At 38.8% G+C, this 25,119-nt stretch overlaps 1 protein-coding gene across 1 annotated transcript in view; it reads right to left on the bottom strand.

Moving 5' to 3' along the window:
* NDUFS3 (NADH:ubiquinone oxidoreductase core subunit S3) overlaps window positions 1-25,119 on the bottom strand; it is a 370,028-nt gene that overhangs the window by 316,458 nt on the left and 28,451 nt on the right. The window contains exon 3 of the mRNA XM_044082739.1: window positions 5,489-5,586. Coding sequence (XP_043938674.1) covers window positions 5,489-5,586 — 98 coding nt within the window. The remainder of the gene's footprint in view (window positions 1-5,488; window positions 5,587-25,119) is intronic.

The following is a 25,119-nucleotide window of genomic DNA, read 5'->3' as shown; positions in this document are numbered from 1 at the left end:
CTGGAGACCATGCCTGCCCAAAGACATTCTGCCCACTCTTTCATTTTTCCAAGCTGCAGCCAACCTTCTGGGGGGGTAGAAGTTGTAAAACTGGTGATGGCATCCCACATCACTGGCCACAGAACAAGATAACCTAGGACTCCCCAGCTTTCTTTTCAAAAAACTCAAACATACTGTAAGAGAAGACAAAAGGGGCTCAAAGCCAGTACAATTTGATCTGCATACACCTTTGGTCCTCTTCAGAGAGGATAGAGTATCCAAAAGACCTTCAGATGGAGGAGTGGATTCAAGTGAGCCCACCTTGGAGACACTTGCCATGGGAATCTCAGACTCATCTTAAGAAGCAGACATGGAGGAAGTAGTCACCCACTATGTGGAGGACTAAGTCTACAAACGGTATGCCACACACAAGTGCATGAGTGACAATACTGGGGGACCAGAAACATAGGCTCATCTGATAAACTGTGGATAGGGCAACAGTGGGGTGGCTGTCAGCTCAGAACAAACTCCCTAACAGTGGACTACCACACTTGAATGCATCCACACCATAAACATTTATTTAATGCCTCAGTTCTGTCACATGAGCACTGGTGGATGATAGCGGAATGAATCTTTATGAACTGGCACTTGCCAGCTTTACCAAGCCTAGAAGTCTATCCCACAAGGACAGTTCTCAATCTTGAATTTCACAAATTCATGATAAAATTACTCAAAAAATGTAACTGTGGAAATTAGGCTGATCAAAGCACACAGAGATAATAATCTGAGACAGGGCATATTGCCAAGATGGGAGCCTAAAGGTGGATCACCCCCAATCCTCTCAACCTCCATCGAAGCAGAGGATGGACGTGAGCACAAGCAGTTACTAGTTAAGACTAAACTCAGCACTTGCAGAGTTCAGTCAGCTGATCAAACACTGTACCTCAAGCAAGGTCACATCTTGCCCTGATCTCCAAATGGTTCAGTCCTTGTGATAACGCTACAACTTGTATCCAAGGCTGCAAGGTCATCCTACAGGCCTCCACAATGAGAGAGCTTGACTGCTATTCTCTTTGTTGAACAGGCCAACACCTTCGTCCTTATTCTTTGCATAGCTGGGAGAGATCAACATTATACTTGTGTTATTCCCAGAGACAATACAGACAACACCAGTGGCGGCCTTGACTGGTAACCAGAGGACCATGTGGGCAATTACTGTGCTGCTGATGTACAAGAATATGAATGCAAGAATTCAATGACAGCAAGGACAGAGGAAAAATGCGAGTAGCAAAAAACTATAGGGATCTAGGAATACACACACTCGTGTAAACAAAGGCCTACAGTGAAATGGATACAAGGATATTCTTGATGTATGAGAGCTTGAAAAATGGAGGCCAACTTCTAAATGATGGAGACAATGCGCTTCATACTTCTCAACCTCTCATGGCAAGAAATCGGGACAAAATAAAAAATAATGGGAGGGACAAAGGCCCAAAAACAGGGACAGATTTTAAATACAGCTCTTATAAACTTAGAAAGTTGCTAAATTAACAGGTTTTGCATTGGCATATAGTTGCTGAAGGATACAAAGTCTGAAATTAAAATGTCTGTCATTATTTACAGACTTCATTCCTCAATGATTTGCCAGAAAACTACAAACTTCTTGAGGAACAGACCAAACATATGGATGTAAAAATCTGGACATTCTGTGAAAATCTGGATAGTTGAGAGCTATGATGCACTCAGCCAGGGACACATCACAGGCAATCCACTATAACAAATTTGTTAGTCGTTATGGGGAAGTTAGCATAGCCAGCGCAATTCTCTCAAAGATGGAGTGATTGTTTCAGAATTACAAAGAAAATACAGTGGATATAAAAGATGTACACACCCCTGTTAAAATGCCAGGTTTTTGTGATATAATAAAAAAAAAAAAAAAAAAAAAAAAAAAGAGAGACCACAATAAATCATTTAAAAACTTTTCCCACCTTTAACGTGACCTATAACCTGTACCATTCAATTGAAAAAGAAACACATCTGTTAGGGGAAAATATATAAAAAATAAAAAACGTACAATAAGCTGGTTGCATAAGTGTGCACACCTTTAAACCAATACTTTGTTGAAGCACCTTTTGATTTAATTACAGCATTCAGTCTTCTTGGGTACACACCTGCCATCAATTAGAGAGACTCTTATTAACCCCAAATAAAGTTCAGCTTTCCTAGCAGGATTTTCCTGACATTTACTCAGTTGCCTGCTACAGCAAAAGCCATGGTTCGCAGACAGCTTACAAAGCATCAAAGGGATCCCATTGTTGAAAGGTATCAGAGTCAGGAGAAGGGTACAAAAAATTTTCAAAACATTGGATATACCATGGAACACAGTGAAGACAGTTATCAAAAAGTGGAGAAAATAAGGGACAACAGTGACGTTGCAAAGAACTGGACATCTCTCCAAAACTGATGAAAAAAGACGAAAACTGGTCAGGGAGGCTGCCAAGAGACCTACAGAAACACTGGAGTAGCTGTAGGAATTTCTAGCAAGTGCTGGTTGTGTACTACATGACAACAATCTCCCGTATTCTCCATATGTCTGGCCTATGGAGTAGGGTTGGAAGACAGAAGCCTTTTCTTACACAGATCCATACCTGGCTAAAATTTGCAAAACAATACATCAAGACTCCCAAAAGTATGTGGGAAAAACTGTTATGGTATGATGAGACCAAAGCTGAACTTTTGTCCACAATTCCAAAAGGTACGTTTGGTGCAAAAACACTTTGCATCACCAAAAGAACACCATTTCCACAGTGAAGCATCTTGGTGGCAATATCATACTTTGGGGTTGCTTTTCTTCAGCTGGAACTGGGGCTTTAGTTAAGGTGGAGGGAATTATGAACAGTTCCAAGTACCAGTCACTTTAGGCCCAAAACCTTCAGGCATCTGTAGAAAGCTGAAGATGAAGAGGAATTTCACCTTTCAACACGACAATGACCCCAAAGCATACATCCTAATCAACAAAAGAATGGCTTCACCAGAAGAAAATTGAAGTACTGGAATGGCCCAGCCAGAGCCCAGGTCTAAATCCAATAGAAAATGTGTGGGATGACCTGAAGAGGGCTGTGCACAAGAGATGTCCTCGCAATCTGACAGATTTGGAGCGCTTTTGCAAGTCAAAATGTGCCATGCTGATAGACTCCTACCCAAGAAAGGCTGAATGTTGTAATTAAATCAAAAGGTGCTTTAACAAAGAATTTGGTTTTAAGGGTGTGCACACTTTTGCAACCAGCTTACTGTACATTTTATATTTTTCCCCTAACAGATTTGTTTGTTTTTCAATTGAATTGTACAGGTTTATAGGTCACACAAGGTGGGAAAATTTTTGTAATGATTTATTGTGGTAGCATTTGTTTATAAAACGCAAAAACCCTGGCATTTTAACAAGGGTGTGTACACTTTTTATATCCACTGCAGGTTTACTTATTCAGAAGTGAGTCTCCTGGCCCAGTTAACATTTGCTATTGTTTTTTTTTTCCTTCTTTTATGTCCACTTTAATCAAGTCAGCCAGAAAGTGTGTCAAGATTTACAACATACAGCACCTTACACTGTTCAGTGGTTTGAAAATACTGTGTGTGAAAATCTGTGAAAGTCAAGCATAAAGTACACCCACTGTAGTGGTGTCAGACAGTCTAGGATTCCATTAAAGGAACCAATGGTGTTATTGACAAGGAGTACATGCCATCATCCAGTATTATTCAGGTACAAACAAAAGACTGCCACAAAACTCAGGAGTGACAAACAGAAAAACAATTGGGATGGGGAAAAGAGCATTTATACAGAAATGTATCACCTACAGCAAACTTGTGGCGTTACTCAGGAAGTCAGCCATGCCAGATACAACTTCAATATGCAAGAAGAAAATAGGAAGAACTCAGTTATATTGTACACTTGTATTCAAAAGCCTGACAACCTTAATGGGAAGCTTAATCACTTGAGGGATTTACCCGAGATAACTAGGGAAGACAGGGCAGTATCAGTAAAAATAAGACTGAAGTAACTGAAAACAATAAAGCTGGATTTGCAGGCTAGTGCAGTACTATAAGGCAGTATGAATGAGGATGAGAAAATTTAACATACATCGTGCAAAAAAAAAAAAAAAAAAAAAAAATAGAGTCTGATATCTTTTTTGACATTAATGCCGTTGATATTAAAAAGAAGTTTCAGATTTTTTTTTTATTTTGAGAAAAGCATATGACAACTATAAGATTAAAAAAAAAATACCTGTAGTAAAAGAAGGGTGTGATGTGACAGTGGAAAAACAAGTAATAAAAACCCTGAGAGATTAAAAAGACATTTTTATAAAAATACATTAGATACAAACACATAATGGACTATACATTTAGTAATAATCTGATCTACAAACATCACCAAGGAGAAACAGCTTGGAATTGTATTCCTAAACCTAACTTAGTAGCGTGTGTGACAGAACAATGTTTGACTGCCACACAACCCCACTCAATGTTTTTCTGCCACTAGTGTCCAGTGGCTTTATCACATCAATAACATCCAAAGCAGAGAAAAACAATCACAATTCTCTGAATTCTTCGGGAGCTCTGTGCACACAGCTCTAGGTCCGAACCTTAAAAATCGGAAATATGAGGCTCAAGCAAAATCTCAACAGCAGCTAAGAAATTCACATTGTACAAAAGATTTAATCTGTAGTTTAGGGATTTTGTTTTTTATGCTGCCATTGCTCAAGAGAAATACTTGGTGCTACTTGGCAAACAGACAGCATAATGCCAGAATTAAAAAATCTTCTGCCTCAAGGCTTCAAGGTCCAGATTTCAGTTCTAACCACTGGTCACTGTCTATATGAAGTCTCCATTTTTTGACAGGCAATTAAGGTTTCCTCTTACATATCCAAAATGCACTGGAAGATTGGCTACTCAAAAAATACACTACATATACGCTTCCCATGGGGACCACACAAACTCCTGAAAAGGGTCAGAGACAAACCAATTTACTTACCAGTTAACTAACATTTTAAAAATTATTTGAAGGAGCTGGGTTATGATGCATGCGACCATAGGAGAACAGATAGCTTAGGGTCTCCTGTAACACAAACAGTAAAAGACATGAAATCTGACCAGTCTTCTGGCTAAACTTCAAGAGGAAATTATCAGAAATGGATGGGAGCAACAGTAGACATAGAAGTGCCCAAAAGGGAACCAAGTGTGTCAAAACAGCACTTACTTGCCCACAGTAAATTAAATCTCATTTATTTTGGGGGAACAGAAATGATTAAACAAACAAATAGGACCAGAAAGGCAGCTATACAGGAAAATTAAGACAAGCATTTAGGTGTCAACAGTGGAAGCAGCATATGGCAGAATGGAAAAACTGTCAAGAAGGTTAACAGTGACCAGGAAAAATGAGAACAAAAGAGAGTGAGGAGGACATAATATATCAGCAAATAAAACTTAAGATTCTATTTCAGCGTACTCAGCCTACCTGCACCTGCTGTACATACTTCGGAAGGATTTCAGCCACATATTCACCAAATTTAGCTAAACGATTCTGGGTCACCTCATCTTTGGGTCTGACAGTTGCTAGAAGAACAAAATGGATAGTTTTAGGATTCAGCTACAAAGGCGCAATTATTCTAAACGTATAAAAGCAAAAATTTAACTTCAACATGGTACCAGCCACTGAGAATTTTATTCCAGGCGTGAATCCAAAGAATAAGTTACAGCTATGAGAGAGAGTTTACATATGAACATGAAGCTTGCTCTCATTACTATACATCTACAGTTAGTTTTCTGTCTGAACTGCTGATTTGATCCAATTGATACGAAGAGACTACAGGCATTTATCACTTGCAGAGTTTATCCATCAGATTATGCCGAACAATTTCAAATGGCAGTCTTGTCTTATGCCCTAAATCTCTCTGCAAGAACTTTTAAATATTACACAAATTCATGGAAAATAGTGCACTGAGTAGTCTTTTCTTGTCACTGGGGTCGTTAACAGTGAATTATGTCATATCAAGCAGTCTTTGTCACTGGGGTAGTTAATAACAGTGATAACCATTTCATATCAACATTTAAAGACACAAGCTTTTATTCTTCCCTCCACATCACCCCAGGCATTCAGACTACTTGAACATAATTTTTTCAGCTTTCTAAATATGCTAATTCTATTGAACAGACATCAAGAGGAAAGGTATTACAAATTGAGGTCCTGAAAAGCAAAGCTTTGAAGACTCATTTCCCATCCCATTCAGTAACTTTGTACGGTTTTGCCTCTAAAGGAACTAGTCAGATGGTCTCTTCTACTGAGCAACCCTTCCAGAAGTAAACATCTTTGCATGAAGTGCCAATACATTTTATCCCTCTCCATATCATAACTTTTTAAAGAGAGGAGCACACTGTTCCACGAACTTTACTTCAACCAGTCATTTCCATATGAAACAGGTTATACTTGCCAGTTATTCTTCTTTGCCTGCATTCACAATTTCTCCTCAAGCTTATTCTGATTCACCAGCCTTTACATATCTCAAAAAATGAAAAAAAAAAATGTGAAAATGTCCCTGGGATGGGAAAAGATAGTACGCAGTGCATATAATAAACTATCCAAAACGTACACATTCCAGTTATTCAATCCCAACTGCATAAAATCAAATGTATACTACAGTGCTTTTCACTAATGCCATCTGGTAGTAGTTTATCTTTACACTCACAAGGTTCATTAATTTATAAATCTATGATGCATGTCAATGTGGTAATGGTTTTATCTTCAATGTATTTTTAAAAGAACATGCTTTGCTCCCCATTACTCCTTCACCTGTCCATCCTCTTACATGATTACGCATACCTCCATTATTCATAACCTTCAACAAATTTCACTTTACTCCTACCCATTATACATACTTCTCGTGTAGTCATGTCTTATTTACTATGCACCCTATCTTTATACAAGTTTACTGACTTACTGTACAATTTCTCTGCAGTATAAGAATGCACGTCATCATCTAATTCAACTGGAAATGTATTCCCATGACTATTTCATACATTTTTAGAACACAGGACCTTAAAATAGTACTTCCTATCCATCTTATTATCCCTCAAAACTCCAGCCTAGACATACCAAATATTCTGACTCCACATTTATCACCCCTAATTTTAATGACAACAGTGTGTAACTTTGGATATGAAGGTAACACTACGTAATTAGTCAAATATCAGCAATTAGACTCCTTAACTTCTGTAAATACCATCTCTCATCTTTACCTTCTCATATAAAAACAATGCAAAACCATTCCATAATTTCTATAGTCCTTAATGCCTCCTCCACCTTAGGCAGCAAACCTTCCAACACCTATTAAATACAACCACTCAAAATTAATATTGCATACAGTAATTCGCATCTTCTCCAAAAAACATTCATTTTCAGCATGTCTAATGCCCCTTCTGCTTCCAACAGGCTCATCAATTATATAATTTAATAAACCACCTTCTCAACTTAACACCTATAAAGCTAACTGTATTTACATAATACATTAAACTTCACGCATTTTCTGTCATTCAGTAAAATATAAACAAGCTGGTACTGGTGGAACAAATTACAGACTTCAAAATATCATCTTAATCCAGGTTCTCTCATTCCAGCAATCATTCAGTATACATATACACTTCCATTAACTATTAACTATTTAAAATTTCTCTGTCAGGCAAGGGCCCTATGAAATTCTTCAAATGCACAGAACTTACAAATAGAATGAAAATCTAACTTGGTTCCATATGGCCTGATAATTCTCAATTACTTCACCTCACAGATCATTTTTCTCTTCACTTACTTACTTTTGAATATGTAGGCAAGTATCATTATTAATCACAACGCAAAGACCTACCAATCAGACCATCCCTCAATTCCCTATAAAAAATGTCAGAATAAATACTTAACTTAAACCATTAACGCATAATTAAAAAGGGACCAATAAATAAACATCACTAACCTCCAATTGCATTACAAATAAGTCCAGAGGGATTGGTGTTGTGTGTTACATTTGGTCATAAAATTGGTTCCCTTTATGTTTCAAGGTCAAACCAGCTCTTACATTAACCAACACCATCACTTGTAAATATCAAGTGTGTGTCTTTCGGCTTATCCCTGTTAGGGGTCGCCACAGCAGAACTCCGGTCCGCTAATGTTTGGTAGTGGATTTTTACGTGACGAGTTACCAGCCCTGATGCACAACCTTCAACGAAAGCACGCCCATTCATGCATGCCTCCACACAGAAGATGCTCTGAGAATCGAACGGGACAACGTCTTGCTGTGAGGCGACAACGCTACCGCAGCACCACTACCACAGGATATATCACTTGTAAATATCAGTACGGCCATTATATTTTTCAGCAAAACGAGGAGCTAATAGACTGATCATAATCTATTAAGTACTCATTGACATGCAGAAACATTTGACACATCACCTGTGCATGCTGAATCCCACTAATATTGAAAAAAACATCACAAAAAATGGAAATCTCTCTCTTTTTGCGATTGCTAAAGAACATGGAATTATTTGCCCGAATAGTGGTACTTTTAGAAATTTTAGAGTAAGGGTTTTTGTTAAGGGACAAGCAAAATATTACAAGACATAGTCTTAACTTTTAAATTAAGCAATAGGCTATAAATCTATCACAAACTAACCCAACTGACAATATTTGACCAACAAAGACTAACTGCCGTCTAGCAAAAGCAATATATCCAAAGCCAGTTATAAAATGGAATACGTCTGCTGTACCTTTAAGAAGCATTCCAAAGACTGAACGTGCATATAAACAGTCAGCATGTGCTGGGTTCAGTGCAATTTTGTGAGTGCAGCCAAAGAGTGAGCATGTGTCCGTATAATAGCTAGTTTGTTTATAAGTTAAAGTTATTAAGCCTCAATCCTGATGTGTTTGTACATAATAAAGCTGCCTGAACAGAATCCATGAAGTCTCGTCTATTGTATCCTGACTAGACAAGCGACATGGTGTCAGAACAGCGATTCCAGAGACTGATATACAGAGCTACGAGTTGCAGAGTTAATAGTGAAGGTAAACTAAAATAAACTAGCACGAAAGAGAGCCAGAAAAGAACCAAAGGTAATAAAAACTTGCATTAACAGTTTATTTTATAAAAAAAAAAGTACATTGGGCATATGGGCAGAGAGAGATTACATAAGCAAAACAAATATACTAAGGGCAAAAAAGGGCACATTAAGCATAAGTAAAGCAAGGCAAAGCAAGGCAACTGCATATTTTGGCCAAGTGCGGTGTTTTGGGATGACTACTACTTTGTTTTGTATTCAGAGCATAACTAGAGTTATTCAAAGTATCTCAAAGTGTGTAAAAGTGCTTAGTGTGTGTGCTTATTACTGTGCATTTACTCTGAAGTTTACGAAATAGTTGCACTTTGCTCACAGACTCTTCGGTGAAATACAGCCATTTCGAAAAGTTTCTTGTGCTGGGTGTGTCTATTCGCAAAGTGTCACCATTGCACACCGTTTCTTGCACTGTAAAGAGCTATTTAGCAAAGGGCCACCATTTTTGGGAAGTTTCAGTGTGGTGTGTACTGTTTAGTCACAAAGTGCAGTTACTTCTAAATGTTTCTTACTCCAAGCTTCTTCTGCTCAGTTCATTTGCACAGTGCACTTCGAAATGTTTCTTACGCTGTTAAAGTAGTGATATCTTACAGTACGGCAATTTCAAGAGTAGTACAATGCCCAACAGACTTATTTCACAAAGTTCACTTATTCTGAGGCTTGTTGTGCTACTGGGCAAAGTTACAAGTACTGGCATAAATTTCTGGTGTGTGTGGTGCGAGTGTTAGTGCATATTTGCTAAAGCCTTCACTGGTATGCGTTAATATGGCAAATGGATTTCGAAAACCCTCACCACTTGTATTTGATCAGAATATTGCAGCGAATTGGAGATTATTTGAGCAAGAGTATAATATTTTTATACAAGCAGCTTATTCTAAGATGCACGCACCAGGGCATTTATTTTGTTAAAACTACCTGGGTCAGAGACCAGTGAAAGACCACATTCATTTGTGTATGAACCAGCAGTATATGAGTGAGAAGGTGAAAATCATCATATTGTCATATAGGCTGAATCAAGAGAAGACCCAGAGTGCGTTTGAAGTGTAAATTAAGGAAAATGTGTAACCCCTACAAAAATATTACATTAGAGAGGCATTTGTTTTACACAAGAAATCAGAAACCTGGGGAAACTTTTGCAGCTTATATAACTGACCTCAAAAACAAAGCTGAAATGTGTAGGTTTGGCGATTTAAAAGAGGAGATGATAAAGGACAGACTCGTGTGTGGTATTAATGGTGCTGCCATCAGAAAGATTTTGCTTCGTGACAGTGATTTAAAGTTCAGTAAAGCTATTGAGATTTGCCAAATCCATGAAGTTACAGAAAGGCACACAAGTATGTTGCAAGTGATAACAGTATGGTTTCAGCAGGCTTCAGAGCAAATGTAGACAGCATGCAACACGTCGAAATTGTGGTGCAAACCATGAGAGTCTTGAGAGAGATGATTAGCATTTGGTCAGCAATGGCACAAGTGTAAAAAAATTGAACCATTTTCAAAAGTTTTGTAAATCAAGTAAACGTCGCAGATATAAAGAAGGATCAGTCAAAAAAGCAAACTGATCAAGTAGAATTGCAGCAGTCCACTCTCTAGTTAGATGTGCATCTGTAATTGGTGAAAAAGGTTAATGCAGTAAATTTATTTACAAAAAATGAAGTGTTTTGTACTGTCCAGATCAATGGTAAATCCACTGAGCTCAAAGGAGACACTGGTTCAAAAAGTGTACTGTTATGTCAGCAGATACTTTTGCTTAAGTGAGAGCTAATGAACAACTCAATGTGACTAGTTGTGCGAAACTTGTTGCTTAGGGAGGTGAAGAAATTCAAACCAAGGGTTCAGTAGTGCTTCCATGTTATTTGGCAAGGAACTGTTACAGCTAGTTGTTCTATGTAGCCCGAAGACCTGTGCAGTCATTAATGGGTCTCAGACAGTTTGAGAATTAATCAGTTTTCTTTTACAGAAGTAGTTCATCACATAAGCACATCTAGTTCCAATTTTACTGAAGTTATTTTCTCAGAGTATGCTGATGTTTGAGGATAGATTGGGCAAACTTCCAGTTGTATAGTGAAGTTAGACGCAGAGGTCACTCCAGTGGTCAGACCAGCAAGAAAAGTTCTGATGGCTATGCAGAACAAAGTCAAGGCTCAGTTGGATAAAATGGTGCAGCGAGATGTGATTTGTCCATTCACAGAAGCAACTAAATGGGTGTTGTCCATGCAGCCCACAAAAAAGGCTCAGATGAAATTGGAATATGTACTGATCCAAGAGATTTGAACAAAGCATTGAAGAAACAGCATCATCCAATGCATACAGATGAGGAAGTCACAGCCGTAATACTGAATGCCATTGTTTTTTTCTGCCTTAGATGCAAAAAGTTCATTTTGGCAAGTGGTGCTTGATCACAAATCCTCATCACAGACTACTTTCAGTACCCAGTTTGGCAGAGACAGATTTCTCAGGATGCTATTTGGAATAAATTATGCAATGGAGCAAACTTTTTCAAGTTATCCTTGTGCCACAAAAGTAGATTTGTTGGTTGGAGGCAATGGTGAAGCAGAGCATGACAGAGCATGTGAAGTGAACTTAAAGCTCAATCCTCTTAAGTGCAAATTCAGACTACCAGAAGTTAGATATGTAGGTCATTTATTTACCAGCACTGCTTGCAACCAGACCCGTCCAAGCACGTAGCCATTCTTGAGATACCAGCACCAGATAATGTTCAAGCTCTACAATGTTTTTTGATTATGGTCAACTATTTAGGCAAGCTTATACCAGACTTCAGTGAGTTGCCAGCACTTTGACTCTGCTAATGCGCAAAAGTGTTACATGGACTTGGTTCGAACAGCACCAGAAAGCATTTGAAGATCTTATGCAGAAAATTGCCATCCCACCTACATTCATCATCATCTTCTTTCGGCTGTTCCCGTTAGGGGTCGCCACAGCAGATCACCCGTTTCCATTTCTTCCTGTCCTCTGCATCTTGCTCTGTCACACCAACCACCTGCATGTCCTCTCTCACCACATCCATAAACCTTATCTTAGGCCTTCCTCTTTTCCTGTTACCTTCATCCTTTTTCCCAATATACTCAGCATCCCTCCTCAGCACATGTCCAAACCAACATAATCGTGCCTCATTGGCTTCGTCTCCAAACCTTCCAACCTGGGTTGACCCTCTAATATACTTATTCCTAATCCTGTCCACCCTTGTCCCATCTACATTAAGATATTATAATGTCAATAAAACCAGTAAACCTTGTGTGTGATGCTTCAAAATTTGGTCTTGGTGCAGTCATTCTTCAAGAAGGGAGACCAGTAGCCTATGCATCCAGAAGTCTTACCCAAAATGAAATGCAGTATGCTCAAATCAAGAAGGAATTTTTGACAGCAGTATTTGCATGTTCAAAGTTTCATAATTACATTTATGGTCGAACTATTCAGACTGAAACAGATCACTAACCTTTAGTCACGATTTTAAAGAAGCCTATACACTCAGCTCCAGTGAGATTACAAAGAATGAAGCTCAAATTGCAAAAACTACAACTACAAAATGGTCTACACAAAAGGCAAACTTCTTTATCTGGCCGATAGCTTATCCAGATCGCCCAGAAATACCACTGCACAGCTTCATGCAGAGAATTTTGAGCTTGTTTTCATAGAAGTGCGTAACTTTATTAGCTGAGAGATCATACAAAGACTGATCCGGTTTTGCAAAAGCAAAATCACTTTTCATTAATTTTGGATGGCCGACAAAGCAATCTAGTGTACCACTTGAAGTGCAAACTTATTTTCCTTACAGAGATGAAATGTTGATGGAAGAGATCCTAAAATTGTTGTTCCTGCTTCCTTACATGAGTATATCCAGATTTTGCATAGTGGTCCCCTATGTTCCGAATTTACCAAAAGAAGGGCGAGAGAACTAGTATTTTGACCTTCTCCAGCAAAAAAGACACTGATGAAGTACTTTCTTCTTGTTCAGTATACAATAGCACTAAACCGCATTTGCAAAGAAAACCACTTCAGCTAAGTCGAGTTCCTGAACTAACTTGGTCAACAGTAGCCACTGATATATTCAAGTGAAACAATCAGCATTACTTAGTATTGGTAGACTCTTACTCAAACTGGTTTGAGAACGATTTACTACCAAACGTCCGCTGCTGTTATTGCCATTTCTCAGTCCATGGTAGTCCACACAATTATTCCGGACAACGGTACTCCATTCACTAGTCAGTTGTTTCAGAAATTTGCAAAAGAATGGGACTTTGTACATGTTACTAGCAGTCCAGAATATCCACAGTCAAATGGACTAGCTGAACGTGCAGTGTAGAGTGCAAAGCAACTACCTGAGAGGTCAAATCATGACAATAACAATCTCTTTTTGAATTTACTTAATCCCAGAAACATTCCCAGTGACAATATATTTGGCTCACCTGCTCAGAGACTTCTATCCAAGTAAACCAGAACAACACTGCCTTTCAGTTCCAGTTTGTTGAGGCCTAAAGCCAAGAACAGGACAATTAGAGCTCAACTATCCAGAAGTCCAGCTATGATAAAATCGAGCAGATTTCTTTGTCCATTGAAAGGAGAGAGAGAGAGTGAGAATACAAACGTAAAAGGTTTCAACCGGATTGGTCAAGAAACAGGTATATGTACCAAGCAGAGATCTTATTTCATAGAATCTGAGATTGTGGATTACAGGAGAAATGGCAGACATATTCCTCCTGTATCAGAATCGATATTGCAGCATTGTTCCTGTGATACAAACTCTAGATCTCAGAGCAATTCAGACAATGTTCTGTTGCAGAAGGTTTCTTGACCTCTACTTCCAGTCCAGATGATGTTCCTGATGTCCCAAAAGTTCATTCAGCAGAGACTGTCCCAGTTGCTAGATCCGATTCCAATTTCTGTGTCACACGATTTGGTCATGTTTCCAGACGTAGTGAGAAATACACAACAACCTGGACATAATTGCGTATATGTATTTAGTTCTGTATAATTGTATGACAAAGAACTTATATTGATTGCATGTCGATTAATGTCAAACACTGCATGATTTATTTCTAAAAGAGGGAGGATGTAGAATGGAATAAGTGTGCTGTATCTTTAAGAAGCATTCCAAAGACTGAACGTGCATATAAATATATAGTCAGCATGTGCTGGGTTCAGTGCCATTTTGTGAGTGCAGCCAGAGTGAGCATGTATGCGTGTAACAGCTAGTTTGTTTATAAGTTTATCTAAGTTAAAGTTATTAAACCTCAATCCTGATGTGTTTGTACATATTAAAGCTGCTTGATCAGAATCCACAAAGTGTCGTCCATTATATGCTAACTAGACAAGTGACACCAGTCTCAAATATTATAAGAGTTTGTGGCAGACAGTTCTCAGACAATCATGTACATAAATAGCTTCTTTGTAGCTATCAGACATGCATACAATCCACCTCTTAAATCTTGACTATCCTGTTCCTCCTATTGATCTGCACATCTATAAAGAGTTGCGTTATCCACCCACCGCAAACGGCAAAATTTTCAGTTTCTAACACCATTATCAGTTAAAACTGTCATTTTTTTTCACATTTGCAAATCACCAATGTTGCACTTTAAAAATACCTGGTAGACTCCTGGATAAACACTGTTAAACTGCAGGAAAATTGTTCTTTATTTTCCACTTGAAACACTACTCCATCACTTCAATGAACTGTAATTTCTGCTGCAATGTAACCTCAAAAAAAGTCATAATGTATTAATAGTCATCCTTGTAAGATGCATCTTTTTTCTAGTTGTTGCAGTTGCCACAAAATGTGATCCTTCCCATGCCATGACAAAAAAAATGTACATGTATTACTCAGGGTTTACCATGGTTTCAATCAGGCAGAAACAAAATGTATCTGGAATGGTCTTTCTAGTCCCAGTGCATAGTGCCATTTGTGTTTTTATTGTGCGACTATGACAACAGTTTTATACACAACAGTACAGGTATGGCGTACAATAACACAGTTGTAAAAGCAACTTACATCACGGTTGCCTTGGCCAGTATGGATCTACCAGGACAAAGTTCAATTCTGTCTTAGCCTACAGTAGTACCTTTGTGGTCAGAAGATTACATTATATTTGCTTGATAACAATAGAAGACAAGTAGTTTATCTAGTTGGCTCTAGACCAACTAGTTTCCACAGTGTTTGTGATCTGTCAGATGCCTTTGACACTGTTCCCCATAGTCTGCTTCTAAAGCAACACACTTCACTTGGCCTATCAAATACTTCCAACAACCAAATGGTTCTCCAGCTACAGTTCCAATAAACTCCAGTCTGTTGGATGGAACTATGCCCAGCCAGGATCTTTTAGGCAAGACTTTGAGATGTGTGGAAAGCCCTGAACTGTGAGTATCAATAAAAGGAAATAGAAAAAAAAAGTTTTTATTTCAATTCTGCTTAGATAGACACTTTTCTCCTTTTCCATGTTTTAGCAAAAAGTGTTCCGTTTTGCATTTTTTTTTTTAGTTTGCTCTGGGATCTTAGCCTTGTAGCTTCATTTGTTGTTGTGGGAGGATTGTGTTTATATATTAGACCGCACTTCTACCTCCATAAGTAATGTTACTTGTAAAAGCTATTTGCATTTTCAATCCTGTCTGTGGCCTTAGTCTTTTAGTTTCATTCACAGTTGCGGCAGAACTGTGAGCTACTGCCAGACGTGAGCCTCAGAGTCATTTATTACTGCATTTTTTTCCATAAAAAGTGTTGCTGGTAAATTTCTGCATTGTCTGGTGTTTTAGACAGTGGAAGAATTACAGTAGTCAGAGAACTGTACATTCTGCTCCAGGATTTGGTGCTTCAGTGATTTCACAATTGTTTATATTCCAGTTTTGCTGCTAGGATCTTATGTTCTGCTCATCAATTGCCTGCTTAAAGTTGCATTCCAGGGCCTTTCTATTCCCCTGTTTTTTTGCATCTGCCCCAACCCCCATGGAGACTGAAGTTTCTGAAATTCTAACCCATGTGGGGTCATTGACCTGTAGCTCCATAATAGGACTACAGCTCCATTTGTTGTTGTTGTGTCTTTCAGCTTATCCCAGTTAGGGGTTGCCACAGCAGAACTCCGGTCCGCTAATGTTTGGTAGTGGATTTTTACGTGCAGAGTTACCAGCCCTGACGTGTCGTGTTAGATTCTCAGCTAGAGCGTCTTCTGTGTGGAGGCATGCGTGAATGGGCGTGCCTTCGTTGAAGGTTGGACTACAGCTCCAGTACTGGTTTTATTCAATTAGCTTCTTGTAGCCTGATTTTTCCCAACCTTCCAACCCTTTTCCTGTTGTAGTTTTAGAAGACTGGAAATCAGATTACCATAAGGGACAGAAGCCAGAGAGTCCCTCTCTCATTGCTATTACCGGTTATGCAAGCTATTTAAGTACTCTTCCTATCCACTGTTTTCCATAAATCCATAATACTGAGTGCCCACCCAACAAACAAGTATTTTTTACACTACATATCTCCTGCTCATCTTTCCAGAGCTCCCATCTGCTTGGTGCCCTTTCCACACTATGAGGATCCTAAATTAATCCTACTCCACCATTGGCAGTTAAGAGATTTTGATAGTTTTATTTATGCTTTAGTGTTGATTTTGCACTTTAATTTAAAAGTCCCCAAAACTTGAAATTCCCTTGTCCATGTAGTTTAAATTGTTTTGTAGCAGCATTACGGTCTAAAGCAATCTTTCATGTTTTCACATTAAGAGGACAGGGATAGTTTATCTAGTGGCACTAGGTGATGGCCTGGTCTATGCAAGTAGGGAAACATGTAAGGTATAGCTGTTTTATTGGCCAGGGAATTTAGAAGCCAGTTTCTTGTGTTTAACTGCTTGTATATATCTGGAGCATTTGCACACAATACACAGTTAGTGGTGTCCTGTACAAACACCTAGAAACCAAATAATCCCTACAAAACCACCTCAAAACTATACTAGTAACTCAGTGAGTGTACAGCAACTACTTTGTGCAATGAGTAGCACAGAGCAGCTAGCTTGCATATTAAAGGAGCACTGCCACTAACTATATGGCCTAGTCTAGTCTCTAGCCCCAAGGCACCCTTAGTCAGCCCACTAATAACTCCTTGTGCACCACGCCCTTATAGCTCACCCAATAAAGAACCAGACATCATGGTTATACACTTCCCCAATGTTTCCATAACCAGTTTGGTAGATATGGCTATACTTGCAACAATAATCATGGACAACCATTTAATCCTCAAAGAAACACACTTTGGGAGATGGATATTCACAATAGCTATGGAGGCAAAGCACTTGCACATAATCACTCAATCTGGTTGTCACAAGCACACTCTACTCCCACCACACGTAGTATGCACACATCACACTGATCTACTTATGCTGATGCACTTAAATGCAATCTTCCCAAACCCCAGATACTTCCAAAACATTCCACCTGCAAAAATTTTCCTAAGCAAACCCAAAAGCACTCAACAGAAACATCTAAAATTTAAACATACAGCCACACCCAGTGGAGCCTCAACTACCAAGCCCATAACAAAAGCCAATACATTACACAGGACTCTAGTCATAGTGGACTCCATTGCAAGACATACCAATGCTCTGCTCACCAGACCAAAACAGAGAGAAAATAAAGGTTAGTTGCCTATCAAAGGCCAGGATCCACCAAGTTATGCATCCAAACTGCACCACAGGTACCAATATGATTCAGTCATAGACCATATATGTATAAATGGCCTAGAATGGATGCCCCTACACTATTTGAAGAGACACTTTATGGAGCACATGGACTGCGTGTCACAGTCTTCTATGTGCCTAGTACTGAGCAACATTCCACCTTCACCAAAGATGTTGTCACAATACAAGCAGAAAATGACTGACAAATAATTGGCTTACTTTCTGATGTCATTCCAGGTGGATGCAAGATTTGTCCATGTGGAAAGATGGTTAACAAACCATGTTGCTTTGCCAAGGATGGTTTGCACCCAACCCCTCTAGGCTTTAGAAAATTGGCTAAAACACAGTCTTCCCTCATACAGCCTTTTTAGGAATGACAAATTGAAAAAACCTTGCCAGCAAAATCTACCCAAGGGAATCTTAAAGATGTTACTGGTCAATGCCAGAAGAAGCTCCACTCCCTCCAAGCTACCCTCACCTTGGAGAATGTTGAAATCTGTGCAGTTACTAAGACATCATTTAAATTTGCAGAGTGTACCCTGGCAGTAAAAGGCTTCAGTGCTTTCCACAGAAATCAACTACATAGATAAGGACTATAAGTGGAGTTGTCTCAATCTACATTAACCAGCGTACATATAAGCTGTTTAAACAGGATGAAGTACTGGAGTTCCTTCACTCGAAGATAATCACAAACTAAATCCCCTATCATATTCTAGCAAGCTATAGGTCACCCTCAATGTCCCATAAAAACCATAGCTCAGACTTACACCAATTGAAGACTATCACTAGTCAGCCAAATACCATACTCACGGAAGACTTAAATTATTCCTCTATAAACTGGAAATCTTGCATGTCTCCAAATCAGCAGGAGCACAGACGGCTTGACTTTGTAAACACAAGCACCGTAGACCAGTTAGTGTACATGCTTACAAGAGGAACATAAATATTGGACCTGGAACTCACAAATATGGGAGAAAGCTGCAACTACCCCCAAAGTGTTATGTCATCTCTGGTAAGGTCAAATCACAAAGCAGTCTCCTTTGACACAAAAAATCAATTCTGTAACCTCATCAAACCCTGTAACAGTTAATAAAAGGTAGAATACTTTGTTTCTAAGTGATAGTCTGCAAAGAAAAATTTGAAACCCCCTCCAAACCCAGATAATATAGCAGACTATGCTGAATTATTCACAGGTGCTCTGTACAACCATGTCAATAACTGTATAGAGGCTGCTATGCCCACTAGAAAACAAGCCCAAAACTAAATGGAAAAAAAAACACACACACACACACACACACACACACACACACACACACACACACACACACACACACACACACACCCTGTTGAACTATAAAATTAAACAAGTTGTACAACAGACGCGAGTGCCATAGCTAAAACTAGGGAGAGCAACACCAATAAATATAAAACCTCTCTCAAATCGAAGTCCAATAAAGCAAATTGTGAGGTAAAGATAATGCCCTAGGGCCAAGGACAACCATATGGCCTTCATTAGCCATCTCCAAAACTTCAAAGGCAGAACACAACTCTTGGTAAATAATGCCACGTTCACAGAACCTGGAAATAAATCATATCTTCTGTATAACAAATTCAGCTTCAACTTTAACCCCCAGGAAATACCATCTAACATAAGCCCTCTATCAGTAGGGAGCAGGTCTTGGATGCACTCTCCCAAGAACGCAGCTTTGATGAGCCCCAATAAATTTCCCAGGATGCCTCCTAAATACACTGAAATATGACCTATCAGGGTGACTGATATCACTACTAAATCACAGCCTCCACACACACTTTGTGCCACATGAATGAAGACTGAAACGATCATCCCTCTGAAACTGTCATCCCTCTGCACAAGGGCGGACCATCAAATAATCCTGTAAACTAAAAACCCATTAATCTGACAAGTTTCATACAAAAGCTATGAAAAGAATTATCATGGAAATGAATAAAGGAAACCTCTAAACACTGGAAATAAGCTAGTACAGTTTCTATCAAAGGCAAGTCATGCTTAATGAAGCTAGAAAAGAAGGTCACAAAGGGAATGGATGAGGGAAAAACAGAATATGCAAAGGCATATCATACAATACCCCACTTGAGCATTCTAAACACACTCACAGAATTAGGCAATAGGCATAAAGACATTCGTAACTCACTGTGCAGTCAGCTGGCTCAAAGACAGGACTAGGGTATACCAGGCCAATTTGAAGGGCCACTGCTTATTAAGTTTGCAGATGATTGCGAGCTTGGAATAACCAAAGGAACCCTGCAATCCCCCCTCCAAAGATATTAACATTTTAAAGAAATGTCTAAAATAGACAAATGACTAGTGCCAAAGCCATTGCTTAAAACTCAATGCTAAAAATACGTAACAAAAACATTGTTTGTTTGTGTCTTTCGGCTTTTCCCGGTTAGGGGTTGCCACAGCGGAACTCCGGTCCACTAATGATTGGCAGTTGATTTTTACATACCGGCTTGCCAGGCCTGACACACAACCTTCAACGAAGGTATGCCCATTCATGCATGTCTCCACACAGAAGACGCTCTAGCTGAGAATCGAACCTGACAGCGTCTTACTGTGAGGCGACAACGCTACCACAGCACCACCACCGCTTACAATATATTATTCAGGAATGGGATATAAAATACAAGCCTCTATTAGGAGCTGGGATAGAAATAAAATGGAGTCAAAACATTGGACAAGATAATAACAGCACTGTGGCAAGCCTATATCAAAGATCCTGCATTATACAGTACAATTTAGTTGCTAAAGAAGTGAAAAATTTAATGTACAAATATTGGTACTTGATAATGGGCAATTCTCCTTTGATAGATATTATGGGTACTAAACCCAACTTTATTTATAAAATGGGACGGAACATTAAACAATATGTAGAACAACATTTTGGAGGGGTAAAGAATACTAAAAAAAGAAGGATATAGTGCACACAGTAAGAAATGTGGTGCATGTAATCAATGTTGCTATATATTGGAAAAAGACAAAATGTTAGAGAATGGACATAAGACATTAGTAAGGTTTAGGTCAGGTAACTAATACTAAAATGATTATCTATAAGGCAAAGTGTAATAAATGTTCTAGTTACTATATAGGCAAGACCGAAAGACATTTTAAAAAGAGAATTTATGATCACATATATAGCATTAGAACAAAAGATATCACAAATGCACTATATAGACACATTGAGATGAAAGGTGATATTCACCAGTTTACATTTGCTATTTTGGATATAATTAATATGGACCCCAGAGGAGGCAATAATAAAACTTTGTTGAATTATAAGGAGGTATGGTGGCAGATGCACCTGGACGCAACTACCCACCCCCCCCTGGGCTTAATGATCACATCCCAGTTAAACCCATATTGGAGATAATGCAGTAATACAAGGCCATTATACATAAAAATAAAAACAATAATAGTTTATGATGAATAAGAAGGTTGTCATCAATACATGCATTAACCTAAATACTTCTATAATAGTGGAGAAAGTTTTTGGGTTAGTCAGAGTGTATATAGATACATATTTCATACATTAGTCGTATGAAATGGTATTTGGGACCCACACACTATATAGCAGGCTGCGGTGGTGGTGCTGCGGTAGCGTTGTCACCTCACACTTAGACGTTGCCTGTTCGATTCTGAGCGTCTGTGTGACGACATGCGTGAATGGGCGTTCCTTCCTTGAAGGTTGTGCGTTAGGCCCGGCAAGCCAGCATGTAAAACTCTACTGCCAATCATTAGCGGACCAGAGTTCCGCTGTGGCGACCCCTAACCGGGAAAAGCCGAAAGACAGACACACACACTATATAGCAAGTGAGTGTGGTTAAGAGACATTCTGTCTAGCTATTTTAGATTATGTAAAATTTAAACATTTAGTGACAAATTTTTATACATATCTTTATATATAATTTTTGTATGTATTTTTATGTATTATTTATATACATACACAAAGTATTTAGGTAGTACATTTGTATATCTAGGACAGCACTGACTGTATTAACATGATGTAGCCAACCTTGTTTTATATGGCTTGGAAGGTTGGTTAACTCGTGTATTACAAATGATACTGTTTCTTTAAAACTCTTTAAATTCTTGGCGCCAAAAAAAGGTTTATAAGCTTGATTAATTGTATTACAAAATGTTCTGATGAAGCCCAACATGGTTTGGGTAAAAGTGCTTAACTTTTTCATTTAATTCAACATAATATTTGGTATACTTTTAAACGTTTTTAGCTTAGTTACAATAAATCTGTTTTACGCTGACAAGTGGTGAAGCACTTATTGGCGACTCCGGGGCTGTTTGCTGTATTTGTTAGTTTCCTTATTGGAAAAAATACATAATGGTAGCTTTTGAGAACAAGTATAACACCCCTTGCTGTATCTACCAACAAAGCACATGTAACAAACTGAATGTCCAGAGGTGTTCCTCCAAAAAGAATACAGAGTGTAAACACAACGCCTGTTGCAGACTGCCTCAAAGCCCTCTCTCTACCCTCTTATTTCCAACAGGACTGCTGAGAGGCAATTTATGCCTGGCATATAAGCCATCCTTGGATGCTGCTCTGATGTATCTTTTGCACATCCGCAAAACGAACAGTTACAGAACTACTAGGTCTAAGGATTTAAACTTTGCCTGCAACTTAAGACATATTGGGACAAGTATGCATCTCAGAGAATCCCCATTCTCTGGAACAGACTTCCCATCCATGTGACAGAGTCCTATCATTATTCCCACTGAAACTTCCCCCTTACCCCTTTTCTCCATCCGTCTCTTGAATTTATCTGTGGATTTCGCTCACACCATACATTCCAGCAGCCCATTCCCCAACCTGCTCTGTAAAGAATTATTTTAGCAAACCTAAAGAGGAGCTGGTCCCTTAATTCTGCTAACTACGCTAACGCTCTTCAGGACATTCCCTTTACATCTCCCTGACGTGACCTTATGCTTCAGTTATCATGACCCCTATTTCTTTAGAGAGGAATGCTCTCCCACTTGGGAGTCAGAGTAAGACCGAGTGAGATTCCAACAAGAAAAAGGCAATGCTTCCACTCTACAGGGCCCTGGTCATGCCACACCTTGAGTACCATGTGCAAATCTGTTGGCCATAAAAGCAAACAGACATTGAAATACAGAACAAAGTCCAGAATAAAAGTTACCATAAAACGGTGCAGCTGAAGGTTTAAATATATGACCAATGACTAAAGAAACTACAGCAGCTGTCATTACTGACCACAAGTAAAAGGGGAACATGAGACGGCTGTACAAGATATGTGAAGGAATCATATTGAACAGAAAGAACACAGCCGTGAAAGACAGGATACAGGCAGCAAAATGTACTATTCATTTTTCATGGATTTCTGAAAGTATATGCATCTTTCTTAAACTTTCACGTAGGTTATTTATATCTTTCCCAGAAATATTTGACACTCCAGTTTAGTCACCTAGTCTAACTTTGTAACTTCTCCTGTAAAAGTTTTCAACGTTAAAATAATACTACATTTGGGATATTCTATGTCTTGTATGGTCTAGTGCCTCAGAATATGAGATTTAACAGACAGCAGTGACCCCAGCCATCTAACTCCCTCGCAATACACATCACACAGGGAAGGTCTTCTTTCCAGGGGATATCATCCTTACCACATTTTACAAGGGTCAATTCTTTCCTTCCCAGAGACTCATGGAGGTAATGCACAGCAGTGTGCAATGTATAAAGCAGTGGTCCAGCATGCCTCCACAAGCTGAGAGAGTCTGCCTCAGATGAAACAAAGCCTCAGCTCATTAGCCATCAGCACTTGGAGCTGGCCTCTAGTCTCCAGCTGGAATCAATCTCATGGTGAAGGAATCCACTCTCTCTCCCAAAGTTAGAGAGACATACCACTAGCCTCTTTTAATCAAACCTCCCCTTGTCAGCTTTCCAGCTCTAAGTTTACTAGTCAAACACAGAATACTACCCACTGCTGTCTGGTGCTTTATCTCTACTCCAACGGACCTAAATTTCTACATTAGAAGTCTTGTAAACTGTGGCATAATGTTCAGTATTGTACTATGCAGAATCTTAAGACAACACGCTCTGAATACAAGACATTAAGGACTCTCTCTCAGGTACACTTGCAGATTTAAGAGGCAACAAGAAAACCTTTTAACAATTCAATAGACAGCTTTAATAAAATGGTCAAGGGAGCCATTTTGATATTTCACTCACTGTACGCCAAACGACAAAAAATACCAAGGAATTTCAAATTCAGTAAAAAGAAAATGGCAACAACACATCTTAACATGTTGTTTTATATAAAACGTGCACCAGCATGAAAAAAACTATACCTTCTATGCAGGAGAACTTTAACAGTTAAAATACATAACGGCAGAAAGTTGAAGGAATTCTGCAAGTAAAAATCCATTTTGTATAATTCTGCTGTAACAGTCTATCAGAAAGAAAGCTGGAGCATGTTTTCTGTAGTCAAAACTGTGGGACGCTATAACATCTTAGAGTTTCTTAAAAAGCAAAAATAATTGCTTCACAGAATAAACAATACGATGACATAGCAATCAAAAATATAAGTGGACAGGAACTTGGGGAGGCAGTGCTCCATTCAAAAAGGGAGCAGAGTTAAACAATCTTGTACTAAAAATGATATGGACTGGTACTATAACACTAAGCCTAAATGAAGCAGACTTACTGGCACACAGCAAACTATTAATGCCTTTTTTTTTTTGAGGGGGGGGGGGGGGTTATGGTGCATTATCATGAGTTTCTATTCTTTGTCCGCTTTCCAGAAGGGAATAAAAAAATAATATCCACTGACAGTAGCTTTTCTCCCCGTATGGAACTGCTCAGATAATATGTAAGCTGAACTCGCCATGACTCATACCAAATTAAGCCCCTTTGTCTCACAGCTGCAAGACACTGGAGACAGTTTTAATAAAGTAAAAGATTGGGAATTAGGGGTGAACCCCCCCATAAAAATACTTTGTTTCACTACACAGTAAAAAGAGTTGAACATCCAAACATCAATTATCTGAACAGTCAATTATCTGAACGCAGCCTTCCAAAGTTTGAGTAGGAAAATTCAAAGTTTGAATATGTAAACGTTTTATGTATTCACTTGTGCGTGAGTTTTGAGCTTGTAGCCTGCTCGTGTGTGAAAAATATTCTTTATTCTTCACTGGAATCGCTCAGTGGTTTAAAAGTGTACTCACCGTGTGCAGAAAAAAAAGATTTTAGAAGCTTTTTATCTGTTTCAATGTATGTTTGATTATCCAAACTATGCTAAGTCCCAACTGGTTCGGACAATC

This window comes from Protopterus annectens, chromosome 9.part0 (genome assembly GCF_019279795.1).
Source record: "Protopterus annectens isolate FY-2018-M chromosome 9.part0, PAN1.0, whole genome shotgun sequence".
In the NCBI taxonomy this organism is placed as follows: Eukaryota; Metazoa; Chordata; order Ceratodontiformes; family Protopteridae; genus Protopterus; species Protopterus annectens.
Note: the sequence above shows the minus strand (reverse complement) of the source record. Positions and strands in the feature narration are given on the sequence as shown.